At 41.6% G+C, this 20,393-nt stretch overlaps 2 protein-coding genes across 2 annotated transcripts; both read right to left on the bottom strand.

The window, feature by feature from the left end:
- Positions 1-11,289: 11,289 nt before the first annotated feature.
- On the bottom strand, positions 11,290-12,153 carry LOC113359571. The gene has a single exon (XM_026603181.1). The coding sequence runs from the start codon at positions 12,151-12,153 to the stop codon at positions 11,290-11,292; it is 864 nt and encodes a 287-aa protein (XP_026458966.1).
- A 186-nt stretch (positions 12,154-12,339) lies between these two features.
- LOC113359570 (uncharacterized mitochondrial protein AtMg00310-like) lies at positions 12,340-13,062 on the bottom strand. Its single transcript, XM_026603180.1, has one exon. It carries the CDS (start codon positions 13,060-13,062, stop codon positions 12,340-12,342), a length of 723 nt encoding a protein of 240 aa, XP_026458965.1.
- Positions 13,063-20,393: the final 7,331 nt, after the last annotated feature.

Here is a 20,393-nt window from a genome sequence, read left to right as displayed (position 1 = left end):
ATCAGAGGATGGTCGATGCTATCTTCAAACCGTGGATAGGGAAAACGCTGGAGGTCTACGTAGATGATATGCTGGTCAAAAGTAAGCTGCGAGCGGATCACCACCAGGATTTGAGAGATATCTTTGAGGCTATTGGGAAACACAGCATGAAAGTAAACCCAGAGAAGTGTACGTTTGGCGTTACTTCAGGGAAATTCCTTGGATACCTAGTAACTAAAAGGGGCATCGAGGTCGATCCTGCCAAAATCCAAGCCATCGTATAAATGCCATCCCCGAAGAACTTGAAAGAAGTCTAAAAACTCAATGGATCCCTAGCAGCGCTAGGGAGGTTTATCTCAAGATCATCAGATAGATTCAAACCCTTTTTCAACATCCTCAAGAAAGGATACAAATTCGAGTGGACCCCTGAATGTGAGATAGCTTTCCAACAAATTAAAGAGTACTTGGAAACAATCCCCATTCTACAGAAGCCGGATCCTGATGAGGTATTGGCTCTTTATATAGATGCAACCGATGATGCGGTCAGCGCAGTGCTGGTTAAAACCAATACGAAGATTGAACAACCAATTTACTATGTCAGCAAGACACTTAACCCGGAGGAACGGAATTACACGAAGATCGAGCAGCTCATTTTGGCACTAGTATGTGCAACTCAGAAGTTGAGAACCTATTTCTTGACTCATTATGTTCGTGTCCCCTGCAAAGCACCGTTAGAGGCTATTCTCAAAAGCACTGGAAAAGTGGGGAGGATAGCAAAATGGAATACACATCTCGACCAATTCAACATAATCCATGAGATTCAACATTCCCAGAAATCTCAAGTTTTGGCAGATTTCCTAGCGGACTTACCTCTGGGAAATGACGAGGAAGTCCAAAGCATGCCGGAAGCCGAAGATGGAAAATACCCTGTCGATATTCTGGAACCTACAAACCAAAGGCGATAGGAAGTCTTCGTAGACGGGTACAGAAATCGGGAAGGTGCTGGCATAGGCATCGTAATCACCACCCCCACCGGAGAAAGGATCTTCCATCCGCTGAGACTAGAGTTCAAGGGGCATGCCAACAACATCGTCGAATACGAGGCTGTGGTACACGCTCTTCGTTTAATAATAGAAATGGGCTTAACCGAGGTACGCTTGACAAGTGACTCATAGCTGGTCATACGGAAAATCGGGCTAGAATACAATGTCTACGACGAGACCCTTTCAAAGTATATGGCGTTAGTGCAGACACTGGCAGCCCAGATACCGAACATCAAATTTCTGCACCTATGCAGAAAGGAACTCAGGCATGCCGATGCCTTGGCATACATTTCATCTATGTTAAAAGATGAGAGCGTGAAAGCTATCAAAGTATCCAGGGTGCACGAACCTTCCATCATCCCTCAGCAATCCCTCGCCACACACCGCAAGGACAATGTTGGGAAGGACATTGCTGAGGATGATGTAGGGGAGGGACATTGCCGACGATTTCATGGAGGATGACATCGTAACAAAATCAAATGAGGATGAGGATTTTACCAAGGAAAAAGATTGGATATCTGAGATTCATCTTTACCTTCAATAAAGTGCTCTACCTGCAGACCTGAAGCTAGCCAGGAAGATACAAGCCAAGGCAGGGAGATATGACCTCCGCGACGGGATCTTATATAAAAAATCCTTGCTCAGGCCATTACTAAGATGCATGTCAAGACAAGAGGGGAACCTCATTCTAAAATAAATACATTATGGCGATGCAAGGAATCATAACGGAATGAGATCGTTATCGGACAAGGCGAAAATGCAGGGGTATTACTGGCCGCATATGATAAGAGATGCAGCTAGGATGGCCAGAAGATGTGAAGAATGTCAACGGTTCGCCAGAAGGATCCATGCTCCTACAACAAAGTTTAATTCTGTAGATAGCCCCTGGACCTTCTCCAAATGGGGAGTAGACATTGTCGGACCCCTGATCGAAGGGTCAGGAAAAACACGATTCTTAATCGTAGCCACGGACTACTTCAGCAAGTGGGTGGAGGCCAAGGCTATGGCTAGAATCCGTGACTCGGACGTATTCACTTTCATCTTCCAAAATATCATCTGCAGGTTCAGTATCCCAGCGGAAATCGTATCCGACAATGGCAAGAAACTACAAGGAAAAAACATAGACATGCTTTTCGATACTTTCAAAATCAGGAAGAACAAATCAACACCGATCTATCCCCAGAGCAACGGACATGCCGAAGCCACAAATAAAACTATCTCCCTCATCCTCAAGAAACAACTGGACGAACACAAAAAACGCTGGTGCGAACAACTACACAACGTCTTATGGGCATACCGAACCACGCGTCGGTCCACTACCGGTGAATCTCCATTCCTCCTTACCTACGGGACCGAAGCGGTCATACCAACGGAAATCCTTATGCCAACAACGAAGACCGAGGCATGGGAAAATAACCTTACCACGGACATGATGTTGGAAAGGCTAGATGACTTGGAGGAAAGAATGGAAGCATCATTACAAAGGATGGAAAACTACCAGCAAAAGTTAGCAAGGGAGTACAATAAAAAGGTTAAGCTGAGAAATTTCTTAGAAGGGAAGTATGTGCTGAGAACTATACCCCGATACCAGCGAGAGAAGAAATGGGGTAAACTAGCACCAACGTGGGGAGGACCATTTGTTATACAGTACATCGCAGGAAACGGCGCATACTACCTGCGTAACCTCAAAGGAGAAATCATCAGACACCCTTGGAATCCAAAATATCTCAAACCATACTACCCATAATGCAGCGCAGCCCTGCACCTGCGTGAAGAGTACCGGAATAGAGCTGGCAAACAAGCCGAAACCCGCGGATAAACCCGTACCCGGCCCTTGAAAACCCTAACCCGGCTTGGATGGGTTATAAACAAGTCGGGTTAGGGTTTGAAAAATGTTGGCTTGTTGGAAAACGGGTTAACCCGGACCGACCCGTGAAAACCGCAAGCTCACCCGTTAACCCGTAATGTCATTCCCCCATAATATATTATGCTGCGTGTGACGTGTCCCACTCCCCTTAATATAACGTGTGTCACCTTTGATATATAATCGAAAAACCCTAATGAAAACAGCCTTTTCTTTTTCTTCTTCTTCTCTTCTTCGCTCTTCCCCGACGGAAAAAGCAATAGGCTCCTCTTCATTTTCTTCTTGATTTTAATCGAAACGAAAAAGTTCTTAATCATCTTATCAATTGATGAAAAGAATTAACATGGATTTAAAGATGGAGATAGAAATAGGTGGTGATTACTGTTGATTTGAGAAGAGAAAGATGGAATTGAAGGTGAATCTGGGAAATCAGAGAAGTTTGAGAAGAAGCTAGGGTTTAGATTTAGGAGGAACGCATTGTCGATGCTGCTGTGACAAATGAGAATGAAGAGATAATTAGACGGAGATGAAATATTTGGGTAATCTTTAAGGTTGAGACGGAGATGCCGATTTGGGTCAATCGGCAATTTGAACTGAATTTAAACCGAGAGGAACAAAAATATGTGGTTGTTAAAATTGGTGCTCTGAAATTGAATGGGTCGATGGTGAAATTCACAGGGGGAGAGAGATGAATTTGTGATAAACATGGATATAGAGATGAAATTTGTGTTGATGGGTGTTGTTGGTGGTAACTGGTAAGAGAGTGGGAGATAAATAATGGGCTCTGGTATGACTGATTGTTGCTTCCTGAAGTGTAGCTGTTGTTGCCGTTGATGTAGTTAACTGAAATTTATGTGTGATTTAGGGTGTTTTTTTAACATATGCGTTTATGTGATAAATTTTGTAGCTTCGATTTAAGGATCAGGAGGAAGACAGAAGACTTATACTTCTGTTGATGAACCTAAAATTATTAAGGTAAGCAATCTGAGCTGTTAATAATGGAGACATGGGTTTGTAACTGTTGGAGGAAACCCGGTGGTGGTTTGAAGCTCTGTGACTTTGAATCATCCAAGAAGAAAATGAAGTTTCAGAAATTGAATAGGGAATTAGAGATTGAAGATGGGTTTTGATTTTTGTGTTGAATGGATTTGTGTTTGTTTTTGTGTAAAAATTGAATGGATCTTTGTTTGATTTTTGTGTTGATATAGATTGAAGATAACCAAAGCTTAAACATGACCGGAAATTAGCTAAATTAATTTTTAATTTTAACATCAATTAAACAAGCCGGGTAACCCGTGAGCCCGCAAGCTTTACCCGTTACGGGCGCGGGTAACAACCCGTGAAAAATAACAACCCGCAAGCTTTGGCCCGTGTTAACCCGAACCCGTGTAACCCGTAACAAGCCATCCCCGGCCCTCCCATTTGCCATCTCTATACCGGAAGAAGAAAGCATCGTACTCGCTCGACATGTTTCTATCTCTGGACGAGGAGTAGCAGCCCTCAATCTATCAATCAAAACGATCCAACTTTTTGAAAAATCTATCCATTGGGGAAAGTATTCACTTACAATATCTCAGGACCCCCTATAAGTGTTTATAAGTGTAAAATCATTGGGGAGACATCCAGCAGAAAGAGATACCCAACCAACTCTAAAGTAGCGGTTCAACGGAATGGGTGTTTGTAAATATTTCAATAACTCACCACATATCCGGGAACGCTGCCTTGACCCCCACCGTCTAGGAATCCTCTGGCCCAGGATTAGCCAGCGGGGTATAGGTCCCAAGATGATCACGAAGGTGCACACCTTTGGCATCGCAACCAAACACTTTTATCATTTGAAATCTTATTAAGCATCTAATATATTAACTGACCAAATGTTGCAGGTAGGAAGAAAATTGTAAATATACCAAAAAGCATTGGTCTATTTCATAAAAGTTGATTACAAGATCGGGAAAAACACAAGAAAACAATATTATATCCAAAAAATGGCCCGAATCCAAATAATCAACAAAGATCAACTTCCCAAATAAAGAAACCTATTTTCCCCTAGACGACTCAGCATGATCGGTGGGATTCTTCTTCTGAGACGAAGGAACGCTCCCACCCGAAGAAGGACCAGAGGAGAAAGTCATAGGTTCGGGCATGAAGCGACGGGGATAGTTCTTGAAAATATTATGATCCCTTAAGAGGCCTTGCTCGACCCGTGTCAAGACCTTCTTGACCTCCTCGGCCAACTGACAGCGAGCCTTGTGACCGATAACAGTATCCCGAAGCTCAGATTGAGCAGTCAACCGAGCCACTTCCTTAGCTTCCTCCGTCGCCGCTTCGTCACGAGAATCAGCTAAACCTTTATAATACGATGTCTGACTTTCCTGCTGCACTAAGGAAGATTGAGCCTCTTTAAGCTTTGCATTTGTAGCAAGAAGCTGTCCCTCGAGCTCTACACAAGGAATAAACACAGCGTATAAGGAATTATAGATACGAATTTACACACCAAAAAATAAACATATACCTCCGACTCTAGCCAAAGCTGCCTCTAAATCATAAACAACAGCGTCGCGGCCTTCAGCGAGAAAATCGAACTCATCGGATATTTTCTTATAATCCAACTGAATATTTGAGAGAGGATATTGACTCTCATCTAACTCTACCTGCTTCATAGAGTCCTGGTGACGAAGGTAGTTAACTTCATCATTTATTTTCTCTATCCCTTTATTAAGCCTATACATGTTCATCTCGAGATTCTTCTCAGACTTGACCATACGGGCAACGTCAGCACGAGAAGCAGTCAAATCATTGCTCAGGGCATGGGCTTCGGCCCTAGCATCGTCTCTCTCTCGAACGAGCTGCTGTATATAATTAGTAACCTCAGGACCATGAGAAGAACGATCTCGATGTAGCTCCCTCTCTAACTGCTCTACCCTAGCCGCCAAGCTAGAGGCATGTTCAGTGGCCCCACGAAGACTATTCTTCATATCAATAAACTTGCTTTCCTGTCCCTTAACCCAGCTAGCAGCTTGTTATGCTCTTCGGCCCTAGCATTCCACCTAGTGGCTTCATTCTTGATATTCTACACTAACCCCTTGATATGAGAGGCAAGTCGGACCCTCTCCTTCCGAAGCCACATAAACTCTTCGGCGTCACCCGTTGGAGATAGGGTGGGACTCAGACAGAATACCAAGAAGACTAAGAAAGAAGACGAAGGTAAGATAACGAAGAGAACATGAACCTTTAACTGACGGAGAGCCCTTGCGAGCTTCCTCCAACTCGCTGCGAACAAGAGCCAAGTCCGTTCGAAGCTGATCTTCCATAGCACCCAGTTGCTCTTTCCCTTTCAATCTGTCCTTCAAATCCTGAATCTCTTTATCCTTAGCAGAGATGAGAGACTCAGCGGTGCTCAACTCCTCTTCCCGGTGATGAAGCTTGGCCTCAAGCTTAAGGGATTTGGCCCTGAAAAACTGGTACAGAGTATGGTTGAAATGCTCACTCCTCATCATCTGATGGAGAAAATTAGAAGTCAGATTTTACGCTCACGAAAGAGTGATCAATCAGAGATCTAAAGAACATACCTCGAGTACCCGCTGTTGAGGAAAACCATATTGATAGCCATCATTAATAGCCATCATCTCAGCAACCGATGAAGGAGGATCAACCAGGAGTCTCGAAGAAGAACCCCTTAAATCTCTGTCCCACATTTCTGAAACTTTCCCTTCGGGAGTCATCTGCATCATCTGACGAGTAAAGGCATCAGATTTTTTCTCACCAGGAACCAGCGGTGAAGGGTGGGGCACGAACATAAGCTTGCTCTTCATCATCCAATCAAGGATTACATCGTCACCTTCAGGCATCTGCAACTGAGGAAATTCCTATGAGGATGAATCGATGATAGTACCTTCGACGACAACTGCTTTTCCTGTATCAGGATTACCCGCCACTACAGAAGTTTTTTGAACCTCCTTCTCCTGGCCAGCAAGAGCTTCTGCATCTTCACCAACAGAACGGTTCTCCACCCCAACAGTCTTGTCACCTGTACCGATGGGGTCACCACCCATCCCGTCACCAAGAACATCCCAATCATCGCTGGGAGAAAGAAGAGAGAAATCCTCTGCCAAATCCATGGCAGCACCCTTATCAACCGACCCACCCAAAGAGTAAATCTTTCCAAAAGAAAACTCTTGGGTAGCTACAAGCATAGAAGACTGAGGACCCGCTCCATCATTCCCGTGACTAAGAGTGGGGGGAGGACCAAGGCCTCCACCAGCGGCAACTTCTTGTTGCACACCTCACCCAACGACATCTTCATGTTCCTTAGCACCATCATCAGGAATAACGTCTTTCTCAGCAGAACCATCACCATCATGCTTGGACTCTTCCTGCTCATGAGGGGAAGTACCGGTACGTTATTCATCATCGGACAAGTCATCCTCGATAAAGTCTTCATTCACTGGATTATTCACCTCATCAGGCATTTCCGGCTCTTCAGCAGCAGCGGTAGAGGATTGAACGGGTCTAAGCTTTTTCTTCTTTGTTGCCTAAAAACCAATATGTAGTGAGTCTGATGAGTTTTTCTCCTCATTTTGACTAAAATGTCAAAATCAACAGAAAAGGGGAAAATACATGGACTAACAATAAACCATACCTGGACGGCAGCGGAACTCTTCAGAGGAAGATCGGAACTCTCCTCCTCATCCATATCGACAACATCGCAGGCATATTCAAAGTTCATCCCCTCAAAGTTTAATCGCCACTGACAGAAATCACCATAGCGAGAGGGAGTGGTTTCACGAGCCTTGCTACCAACAACGGGACGCCAATCACGTGGACCAGGTATCCAACCGTAAGCCCAAGTACTAATAACCTCGATAACGGTAGCATGCCACTCATAATCATGATCACGTTGAATCCTCTCACGATTAGGAAAAATCCTCCGCTGGCTTGACTTTTCGGTACCAGGAACGTATTTCAGCTTGGTACCACACGCTTCGCTTAAAATACGAACACCACAACTAGGTGTCGCAATAGTACGAAGACCAACACTCCAAGGCTTGCGGTTCCTCCCATTAACATAATATCTGAAGCAACTATTAAAGTTATCAGGAGTATACCATCCCCGCTCAGCTGGGTTAGGAACATAGCAGGTCATCGTTGTTTGCCCCTTGCTACGGAGATAACATTCCTTGAGTGCACGAAGATAATTCCCGGTCAGCTACACCACGGAACGACAGTGTAGAGGAAGTAGAACCCTCACGATTAGCCAAGACGTCGTAATAGAAAGAATCGCCAGATTTATACAAAGGAAACATCAACCCGGCCTCGAAGGCCCCCACCGTAGTAAGCAGATGATACTCATCGTACTTATAGCTTGATATCATCTCAAAGGTAAGATCATCATCATGAGCATAAAATCTAACATCAAAGTGTTCGAGTTCGTGTTTCGCTTTAAAAGCCTCGAGATCTATGTGCTTGAATGTTACCTTCTTTCTGGCAACGGAGAAGCTCCGTATCAAGGAAAAAGCCTCGGAATCTTCATCTTGATCTGTAGAAGACCCCTTCGGGGGACTTAAGTCCGAAGCTTTTCTCTTAGATGTCGGATTCCTGGATGAACCAATCTTTGAAACGCCGCCTTTAATGATCTTCCCTCTCATCGGAACGGCCGGAGGGGGGGAGGCATCGTGTCAGGAACAACTGAGCGAAGAGGTTGGATATTCGGTGGCGGCTCAGTGAGACGATGAGAAGTAGGTGGTACCCCTGCTGACCCTGCCCGTTGGGTAGCCGCGGGACGACTAACAGCGTACCTTGACCCTTGAGGTCCCCTCGCTTGATCCCCCTTCTTAACAGAAGGAGTTCTAGAACTTCGGGAAGAAGAGGTCTTCTGGGCACGAAGATCTGGGTGCGAAGACCTAGCTGGACCTCCTTCGGACGGAGATATACCTGGGTCCCTAGGAGGAGTCCCACGAGGGCTCGGTGGCGGAGTCTGGTAGGGAGCCCGGTGATGATCAGCCATATCTACACGTAGAAGGCATGAAAACAACACGAAGAGTCAACAAAAGAAACTATAAGGATCAAAAAGTGCAACTTTTCAAGTTTTGTGAACTCATCATGAACATCAGTTGAAAACCCTAAAAGAGAGAATCTAGCGGAGAACCTTAGGTAGGTTGCAAACGAAAGAAGTGAATCCACAGAGCAAGAAGTTTATAGGTTTAGTGATGAAGAACGGGGGCAAGTATATATACTTTCGTATAATTGTTCTTCATCACTAAACCAATAATACAACAACAGAAAAGCAAAACAAACGCAACTGAAAGAAGAGGACAAAACCCCGTACCTGCGATTCAAGCTTACAGAGGCGAGTAAGGAAGGTAGCGACAAGCGGAAAAAACTCTGAAAAATCCTAGGATATCCTGCTCCTTGCAGCACCAGCAGTAAAGAACTAAAGAACAAAAGAAAGGAATGGAAGAAAAGGATGAAGAGTCAGAGAGTTGAACACTGACAGAAGAAAGAGAGAGTGAAAAAGAATGTGGATGTATGTCAAAATTAACTCTCTCTCCCACCATTTATAGCACCAGGAATATTGAGACCAACCCTCGAATCGAGAAGAAGTTATTGCAAGGGCGTGGGAAACGTGCCCTAAAATCCAGGGGAAGTTATTGAAGAGAGATGGGAGGACTATGAAGACATTTATCTTCTAACATTGACTAAACCACACATTAAAATAAAAGGGGAAAATTGTATGCACATAATCCATCTCTCGACACGTGTCCAAAGATCTACTCGTGGAAGGCATGCGGACCACTATACCAAGGGGCACTGAAACTACGAACCACCGAGAAGTAGGGAAAGATGCCCTAAGCGTTACTTTACCCAATCTCGAGGATATATCAAAGATCGACGGTAGGGGTTAAACATACTGACATGAGTGTGATGGGACCCGCAGACAGCTGACTGTCGCACGCAGACGACCCAACCACCCACATTAAATGCCCTAACCATAGGGAACGTGTCAAGATATCTAAGGAAGAGAAGGCATCGATCCAGCAGTATCAACAACAGTCGCTGGGGGCATCGGTTCGGAACGAAGACACCAGCGGGATTGGCACAGAGAACAAGAAGATAAGATTTCAATGGCCTCTGACAAGAGACCCCGCATATTTTTCCTATAAATACCCTCCTCCTCTGAGAGAAAAAGAGGGGAACAAATCTGGAAGAGTGAAGGGAGAACTATGAGAGAGAAATAGGAAGAGTAAGTATGATTTCCATTTCCTCCATTATCGTATTTCACTTAAAGTCATTCGACTTCATATGTAACCCTTCAATACATAGTGAAACTCAACACCCCGTGGATGTAGGCCTTAGCGCTGAACCACGTAAATCTCTGTGCTATTTACATTTCAGCATCGTATTTACATTTTATTACTTATATATGGATCGGTCACACTTCGTAACCCTGAGGGATGATTGATCTAACTTAATCTCGACTAGACAATGACGAGTCTGATGACTCTGAGTCGATGAGTCATCGTGTTTATGCTATTTATAACCGTCATATTGTGTATAACGTCTTTTATTTATGGATACGAACATTGTTTGTGGACATGTGGATGCCTTCGTGATTTATATGTCCACAATGCTACAAGAATGACCAGCAAAAACAATTGGTGAAACAAAAATGAAGTCAAAATGCAGTCATCTAATTACATTAGTAGTGTTATTGGAAAGGTGACGAATTAAATTAAAGTACATTAGTATGGTGCCTTAATGCAACCAACAATCATAACGTCAAAATGTAATTAGATGCGCAGTCATCATATTAGTAGTCATAGAAAATGAAGTCAAAATGTACTTTGAAAAGGCGACGAATGAGCTTCCAAGAGAGTTTGCTAACCATCTGTGCCTTCTGAGGGTGTCACACAGTGAGGTTACCTTCTCATCTCTCCTGTAATATTTCACTTACAGACTTTACTATGTTGTTGAAATTCACAAAAGTGTCAGATAACATCACATCAAATTATTTACATTTTGTGTAGGCTTAAGAAAGCTGAAGATGTGTGCGAATTTATTGAAGTATATGAGGATTTTCGACAAATCACTGCCAACTTAATGGTTTCAGTACAGAAGAGAAAATGAACACAACAGAAGAAAGCTTTCAAAAAAATGTTGGTTTTATTTGTGCCTTGAGTTTTTTCATCCAAATGTTGTTCGGGTTCTGTCGCTAATGTCAGTGCCTCTATGCCTCTCCGGTTCTCCCTTAATCTTCTTGATGTAAATGAAATTTGGAAAGTACGTATATATTTTTAAAACAACCAAAATCAATGTGTGTTGATGAAATGAGAATCAGCTAGAAGCATTTATAATACTTGATTTTCTTTTTATTTATTTTTTTATAAGCAAAGGCCTTCAAAAAGGCTAATGGTCCTCATCAACTGTTGGAAGGATCCAAACAGGGGGTTTAGACCAGTACATGGAAGAATTGTTTTGTTTTGCCCATTGAGAAAGCTCGTGAGCAACATAATTACAACTTCTAGGCTGAAAACTAACGATACAAGCAGATAATTTGGAAGAAAAAAAGAGAATGTCTTTAAAGATAGTATCCGTCCTAGAGTCTCCATCGAAAATCCCAGCTGAAAATTGCTCGATGAGAGCTTTTGCATCACTTTCTACAATGATGTGAGAGAGATGTTGTTCCACATCTTTCTTCAGAACTGCCCAGATGGCCCTTGCTTCAGCTTCTTCAGCAGAGTGAACATCAAATACTAAGGAGGCACAAAAGGTTGCTTTTCTTGAGAAATCGCGCATCACATACCCTGCACCATTAGCTCCAGAGATATCATCAAAGGCACCATCAGTATTGCATTTAATCCAACAAAAATAAGGAGGCATCCATTTATTACTAATACTGACATGTATGGTGGAGGGAGTGGTCAAACTAGGATTTCTAGAATTCCTACTGAGGAGCATAGCTCTAGCTCTAGCTAAGACAGCAGTGAAGTTTTCTCTAATGCCTTGGAAAATGAAGTTGTTTCTACTGGTCCATAGAGACCATAAGATAGCCACAAAGAGACATTGATTATCCTCGGACAATTTAGACTGATGGTCAGTTAACCAGAAAAGAAGCCAATCTAAAAAAGATTTATTCTGAAAAAATTGAGTATTAATGTTGAAATCAGAAATGAACCAAACTCTACTAGCAAAGGGGCAAGTGACCAAAGCATGCATAATAGTTTCCTGAGGATCAGAACACCTAGGACAATCCATACTATGCATAGTCATTCTAGTATGGAGAATGGTTCTGGATGGCAAGGCATTTCTAGCTGCTCTCCATAAAAAGATCTGAATTCTGTAAGGCACTTTAACTTTCCAAATGCACTTCCAAAGATTTTTACAAGGGGAAGGCCTAAGGCCTCTGAGCCCCAAGTAGGCAAATTTAGAAGAAAATTTGCTATTCTTTGAAAGATCTCAAGCCCTCTTATCAGGAGTGCAAAGATGGCTTAAGGGAATGGATATAATCTTCTGAACAGAAGCATTATCAAAATGGGTGTTTAGTCTAGACACATCCCAACTTCTGGATTGAGAATCAATGAAATAAGCAACTTTAATACTAGGATCAGGAGGAACAAGAGGGTTGGGTGTGGCAGAACCCTGAGAGGGAATCCATTTATCACACCATGGGTCAATAAATTGACCATCCCCAACAATCCAAGAAATAAAAGGTTTTATAAGCTCCTTAATAGCATGCAGGCACTTCCAGGTCCAAGAACATTTAGCAGTACACTTAACATTCAAAAAATCAGTTTTAGGAAAATATTTGGCCTTAAGAACAGTGGCCAGAAGACAATTAGGATTTTCCAGGATTCTCCAGGCATTCCTAGAAAGCATTGCTAGGTTGTTTAACTCAGCCTTCCTGAACCCCAAACCTCCTTCAGCTTTAGGGGAACATAAAATGTCCCAGCCTAGAAGGTGCAACTTTCTATCCTTGGGATCTAAAGTTTCACCCCACCAGAATTTACAGAGGTGAGAGTCCATCTGTTCATAAAGGTATTTAGGGATAAGAAAGGCTCCCATTTGAAAAATAGGGATAGCTTGACCAATGTGCTTGATCAAAGTAGTCCTAACAACTTGGGATAAGAGCTTGTGAAGCCAGATAGAGATCCTGGCATCAATGGCTTGTAGAATACCCATATGTGTTTGGATTTTTGAAGCTTGGAAAACAATAGGTGTTCCAAGATATTTTTCTCCTAAATCCCTGCTTTGGATATCTAAAATATTAGCCAAAATGGCTTTCTTATGTTCAGGAATCTTCCTACTAAACAAAATACCAATTTTTCAAAATTGATTTCTTGGCCAGAAGCAAGGCAGTATTTTTGAAGATAGTCTTTTATGACATGAAAGTTTTTTCAGTAGATTTTGAAAACAAGAGAGAATCATCAGCAAACAGAAGATGGGTCATTTCAGGAGCCTCTTTACACACTCTTATGCCTTCTAAAGTACCCTTTTTTTGGAGGCTATTAATGTAAGAAGATAGGGATTCAGAACAAATGATGTAAAGATAGGGAGATAGAGGGTCACCCTGTCTTAGACCTCTTTCAGGTTGGAAAATACTTGTAGGGCTACCTTTAAGAAGGACGGAATAAGACACAGTGGAGACACAGTGGTTTATCAGTTTATCCCAATAATTAGACAGACCCATTTTATAATACTTGATTGTTAAAGCAAATGCATCTCATTATTTTAACAAATGAAATGATACATTTGGTCTAGAATCACTGGAGTTGATGTTTGTTGGTATGGTTTCGTGGAAAATTGTAACCGATATGAGAAGCTAAATACGCCCAGTGTGTTACAAGATACACCAAATCAAAAATTAAGCATGCAGTGGTACAGGTCGAAGCGAAGCCGATCCACACCAAGTCAAAGATCAAAGATAAAAAAATGTATCACGCCGGGGGGGCGGAAGGGGGCGCCGGCGAAGGCCCGCAATACCAAATCAAAAATGCACGACGGAGGGACGGCGAGCCCACATCATACCAAATAAAAAATTCTAAGCATGAATCGGGATGGGGAGAGGCAAAGCCGAGCTACACCAAACCAAAAATCCTAAGCATGCATCAGGACAGGGCGAGGCAAAGCGGTTTTTGGGTCCGCCCGATACGTAGCACGGGCACAAAATCTAGTATCACTTAACATGCAAACAAACATCTAACAAATTTTACGAAATCAATATATATATAGGATGCCGGTGTTACTGTAGTATAGTGGTAAAGTCACTAGGTGATGATACCAGATACCTGAGTGCAAAACTCGCGAGAATCAAATTCTTTACCGATTAAAAAAAATGTATGATATATTATTTCATGTGTAATGGTTTACAAAGGGGTAACCATTAACTAATGAGATGTCCAGTAAAAGTCAAGTCCAATCAAAGTCATAGTTTACGTAGGGTCAAGAAAGGTCAATGGTCAACGCCACGGTCAAAATGCAGTCAAACATTTTTCAACTCCGACTCCAGGGTGCGATATTTTTCTCGTTTGATGTCCGAATGACGTGTTCTGATAGTCGACTTCGCGTAATTTTTAGTGATATATGTAATGGTACTATTGTTTTGTCCAAATTTTAATTCAATTAATATTTAAGTTTTAGATTAATTTTCATTAATTATATCGATACGCGGCATAAAAGTCTCTTGACTAGTCAATAGTCATTGACCTACATTATGGTTATTACATTTGATTTTGATGTTTTCCGTTTATAATCATTTTTTATCAATTTGGTTTTCTCAGGTGAGATCTTCTCTCTCTTCTAAGCCTGGAAAATTTATGGGCTTATCTAAGAAAAACTTAGGTTTAAGTACTTATATACTCAAGGTTAATATGGTCCTCATTTTTTATTAAAAAAATATCTAATCTGGGGCTTAGGGCATAAATTTCTTCCAATCAGGAGCTTGGTTTTATGGGTAACCCATGGTTGGGGCTTGAGCCTAATTTTCTCGTTTTCCTTCAAGCACACTTCAAAAAAAAGGAACGAAAAAAGTAAAGAAAATAAAAGAAAAAGGCGCATCCCAGTAAATGTATTCATGTCAAAATTATCCAAACGAATAAAATTTAATTTAGCATCGACAGTACACCGCATATCAAATCATCCCAACAAATAATATCTAATTGATTATCGGAAGTATAAAAGAGTCTGCCAAGGAAACTTATTAATAAACTGATATGAATAAGAAACACTGATTACATTATAAATTTAGTACCATAGACAGGAAAAATATTCCGTCGGATAAGTACAAGTGAAAAGCGTGTGAAGCGCCTAGATTCATCATGCGAAGATTTAACCTGTTTAGGCCAATATATAATTTCGCAATCCCTTCCTGACTAATCTAAAACTACACAACAACTGAATCTTAATGCATGTTTCTTAATCCTTTTATGAGTCTTATCATGAGCGATACAGTTCTCGAATTCCTTTTCACATTGAGGACTGGCAATCTTAGCAAGCCCAGCACAAAAACCAAACCTATATTCATTAAACGGTGTCAGCTCATGATACTGGAGGTTGCCCATCGGTGACACCCATAAAGTGAGCAAAAACATCTCCCGTTGTAAACATGTACTGATAATAGTTGCCTCGATCACAACAAACACCATCTTGTTCTTCATCATACTAAAGACAAATTATATTTTTTCTATCTTATTAATCGAGTTGTGCACTTGTATTCTTGTTGTTGTTGCTTATATAGTGTTATAGTATTTACATGCAACTTAATTAAGTTTATCAAAATAAATGAATTAAGTTACATTCACATTTTGTTTTTCATTTACCTACATTCATCATTATTTTTTCTTATATGAAATAAACGTTTCAAAATATAAAGGCATAATGGTTAAATTTTTATATGTTTGAATTCTGCGTAAAATATTTTAAGTTACATTCACATTTTCTTTTTCTGTTACTTACATTCATCATTAATTTTTCTCATGTGAAACGATTCAAAAAATAAAGACACAATAATTAAATTTATATGTTTGGATTCTGCATTGATCATATGTCCTTCAATGGCTGAACTCAATTTAGATATACCTTTAAAATCGTTTTTTATTAAATTTCTAAAGTCTGGATTTTGTTTTCTGTATCATGACAAATTTAAAACACAAAAAGGAGTCAAATTCATTATACAATTATTATTTTAAGATTTGAAGTAAATAAATTTTATTTTGGTTCAAATAATTGTCGGGTTTCTTTATAGGTATTATATTATAGAAGAGAAAAGATATATTTCTACTAGTTTAAGTCTTTTCTATATTTGGATGCATCTTTCTTCTTGTTTTGAATGACTTGACTTTCTAATACAGATAAAGAATGAGTTCTGCTTTCCAAATTTTTGCTACCTTAATGATGATAGTCTAGTACGTTGGATTCTATGTTGCAAGTTTAGGATGATTGTAGCACAAATCATCATGGTTAGTTTGTTGTTGCTGCAATACCGATAATGATGGAAGTCTTTCAAATGGAATATGAATGATCAATCTCCGTTTGATTCTTTTTTGATTATTTTTCATCCAGTTTTTTAAATCTAGTTTTCTTAGGTGATATCTACTTTATCTCTCCTAAACCTGAAGAATTTATGGGCTTGTCTGAGAGAAAGTTAGGTTTGTACACTTATATACTCAAGGTTTGCAGCCTTAATCAAACCATGAAATCCCTCATTGTTCTGTCAATTCTTCTCAATTGAGTTTTAATCTTGAAATTCCATCCCATATGAATTGGTGTTTGTAAACATATGATTTCAACCAAAATTCGGGGACGGTAATGGGGGCTCTGGGTGTAACCCAAAGCCTCCATTGACAGGGCAGGGGTCGCCATGGGCGATGATGCGACGTAGGTAAGCTGCCCCAAGAGCGGGATGCCCCGAAGATAGTGATTGTCAGGTGCCTAAGTAATCCCAACTGTAATAATACATGTGTACGACTAATAATAGAAGACTTACTAGAAAAAGTATTAAAGTACACATGTACGATATCTGTATGTCAGGCTTTGCCTATAAAAGGAGAGAATCCTCCCTAAAAGAGTAGAGCTCTCTGGATAATTGTATTGTGTATTGGGACTAGTCTCCGGATAACCCTATAATAATATTTGGGTGTTTACATTTGGCGACTTCACTTGGGACTAGTCCTCGGTACCAATACATTGTAAACATGAGCTCGGAAAAATCACGACCCCGGAGACCCGGGGCCAAGACAAACTCACTTATCAACTATTTAATTAAAACTCACCAGGTAGCATTGGTAGAGCACCTACGAGGAGAAAGAATCCTAGATCCTATGTGTGTCGATAAGGAGCCTGAGGCAGAATTTTCTTTCGGGTCAAAGATGGAGAGGACCCGGAAGACAGGGATGTACGAGAAGAATATCGGGAGGTGTTCTCTAAGTTTTTTAGAGAGATCAGGTTCACCGAACATCAACAAGAGTTAGCCTGTGAGCATATCTTTAACATCTTTGCCGGGGAAGACCCTAATGAGTACATGGAGAAACACTTTCCAAAACAGATTACCTTCTCGGAAGAAGATCGAATGACTGAAATAGGGCATTTATGCCCCCTATTCATCACAGTCGGGGTGGGAAAGAACACCCTTAACCGAGCGTTTGTAGACGTCGGCGCCTCATTGAATATAATCTCCCAAGATACCATTTTCCGATTACGCATTCCACCAGTCGCGATCAGACGTTTTCATACTAAAGTACAAGACTTCAGTGGAGAGAGACAGAGGACAATTGGAACTATACAAATAGAGATCACGATTGGACCCATCAAGGCCATAGAGCTCTTCCATGTAACCGAAGCGAGCTTGACATGTCATATCATCTCGGGCCAGCCGTGGTTGCGTAGACATGGGATGGTATCATCCAAAAACCACCAGTGTCTTAAGTTTTTATGCGAATGGAAAGAATGGCGTGTAGCGGCCATGGATAATCTGTTCACGGACGAAGAGAAAACCCTTTTCCCCGAAGCTTCCTTCTACATCGAACAAGGTGCAATGACCCCGGAGGATTATTTTGGGAAGAAGAAGGAGCGAAGAGGAGGAACGAGTGAACGAAAAGGATATTTTCAATGTTGTACCCAACCTGATGGGAAGAAAAAAAATATCAATACGTCGTCGAAGAAATCATGGTGGCGGAGGAGGAAGAAGTCATACAAAAAATGAAAAATATAACTGTCAATGAACCTGAACACGACTGGTAACACCGAACTTTTGCAACTAATGGGAGCCTGGAACCGACAATCCCGTTGAACCTAGCACCCCAGAGAATCCGAATGAGATTCAAATTGGCAGCAGTCTAACAATAGAAGAACGAGAGGAGTTGGAAGGTGTATTAATGGAATTTCAAGATGTGTTTTCCTGGACATATGAAGACATGCCAGGGATTAACCCATCCCTTGTCTCACATGAACTCAAAACCTCACCATCCTTTAAACCAATAAAGCAACCCCGGAGGCAATTTTCTCACAAGATTGAACAACAAATCAAAGAAGAAGTTTCGAAGTTGTTAGAGGCGGGTTATATCAAGCTCATACATCATCCAACATGGCTAGCCAATATTGTCCCAGTCGAGAAGAAGAATGGTAAGATTCGATGCTGCGTTGATTTCCGAGACCTCAACAAGGCGTGCCCCAAAGACGATTTTCCTCTTCCTCTCATTGATCTTGTTGTCGATTCCACGGATGACCACGATCTTTATGCCTTCATGGATGGGTACAGCGGTTATAATCAAGTCAATATGAAAGAATCAGATGCTACTAAAACGGCATTCTCAACACCATTCGGAAATTTTTATCATGTGGTTATGCCTTTCGGCCTGAAGAATGCAGGTGCCACATATCAACGAGCCATGACTCTCATCTTTCATGACCTCAACCACAAAGAGATGAAGGTGTACGTGGACGATATCATTGTTAAGTCAAAGAAGAGAGCAGAGTTTGTACCGAACCTTAGGCGGGTTTTGTCTCGATGCCGGAGTTATGGTATCAAAATGAAGCCAGCTAAATGCACTTTCGGGGTAACTTCCGGAAAGGTTTTAGGGTTTAAAGTCACTAAGGCTGGGATCGAAATGGACGAAGATAAGGCAAATTCAATCATGACAATGTCAGCCCCTAAAAACAAGGAAGAGCTTCAAGCATTAATAGGCAAGGTCTCCTATGTACGACGATTTATACCGGTTTTGGGCACCATCATGGCAAGCCTTCTTCCGCTACTCAGAAAAGGATCCAGCTGGGTATGGGGGGAGAAGCAGCAGATGGCACTTGACAAAATCAATAATGCGCCCGCCGATCCTGGGGGAACCTTTATATCTCTATGTTGCAAACACAGATAAAACAATAGGTGTGGTGCTCGTCCAAGATATGGGAAATGACAACCTGACCCCGATATATTACATAAGCAAAGCACTAAAGGATGCAGAGTTACATTACTCACCAGCGGAAAAGGCGTGTATCCCCCTAATTCTAGAAGCACAAAAACTGAGACATTATCTGCTATAACATCAAACATATGTAGTGGCCTCGGGAAATCCGATAGATTACTTTTCTGCGACCATTATCCCGTTAGGACGAATGGCCCACTGGTCAGTGAAAATTTTCGAATTCTCCCTCCAACCAGCAAAACCTAAGGGAATCCGGGGTCAAGCCATTGCAGATTTGTTGGCAGCTATTCCAGGGTGTGAAACAACTCTTCTCCACGAAGACATCCCCGGAGAAATAGCTATGGCAGAAGAATTCAAGTCGTGGTTACTTTACTTCGACGGATCGTCACACGGAGAGAAAGGAGGTGCTGGGGTCGTTCTGATTACCCCGGATGATGAACTAATATTCAAGGCATTTAAACTCGACTTCCCATGCACAATAATGCCGCTGAATATGAAACTTTTCTTTTGGGCTTAAAAATCGCTAGGGACCTCGGAGCTCGAAATGTTGAGGTTAAAGGGGACTCTCGACTGCTAATACAACAAATGTTAGGGGAATTCAGTGTTAAAGAACCAACGTTGGTTGCATACGGAGATGAAGCCCAGAGATTAATCGAAGAATTTGACAACATGTCACTTGCTCACATGGTCAGAAAATCTAATAAACACGCTGACGCTTTAGACACTTTAGCGTCTAGCCTGCAGATGATAAACGTGACCGAAGAAACCATCACGGTGATAAAAAACACAGTTCCATCAACTTGGTTCGAGGATGTCATTTTTGAGGACGCGGATGACTGGCGACACCCAATCCTAAAAGATCTTAAACAGCAACCTGAGGACCGACAGTTACGGTGGAAGACTTTGAGAAAGTATAAAATAACAGATGGGAGCTTATACTTCATCACTACCGGAGGAATTTTATGCAAATGTGTGGGCAACACGGAAGCCAAAAAATTATTACATCAAATTCACGACCGTACTTGCGGTTTTGGACTCGAAATACCTTTACAAAGAAGGATTCAACGGGCTGGTTTCCATTGGCCAGATATGATACAA

The sequence above is a fragment of the Papaver somniferum genome, chromosome 3, assembly GCF_003573695.1.
Source record: "Papaver somniferum cultivar HN1 chromosome 3, ASM357369v1, whole genome shotgun sequence".
NCBI classification, from domain to species: Eukaryota; Viridiplantae; Streptophyta; class Magnoliopsida; order Ranunculales; family Papaveraceae; genus Papaver; species Papaver somniferum.
The sequence above is the reverse complement of the archived record's forward strand: the minus strand, read 5'-3'. Positions and strand labels throughout refer to the sequence as shown.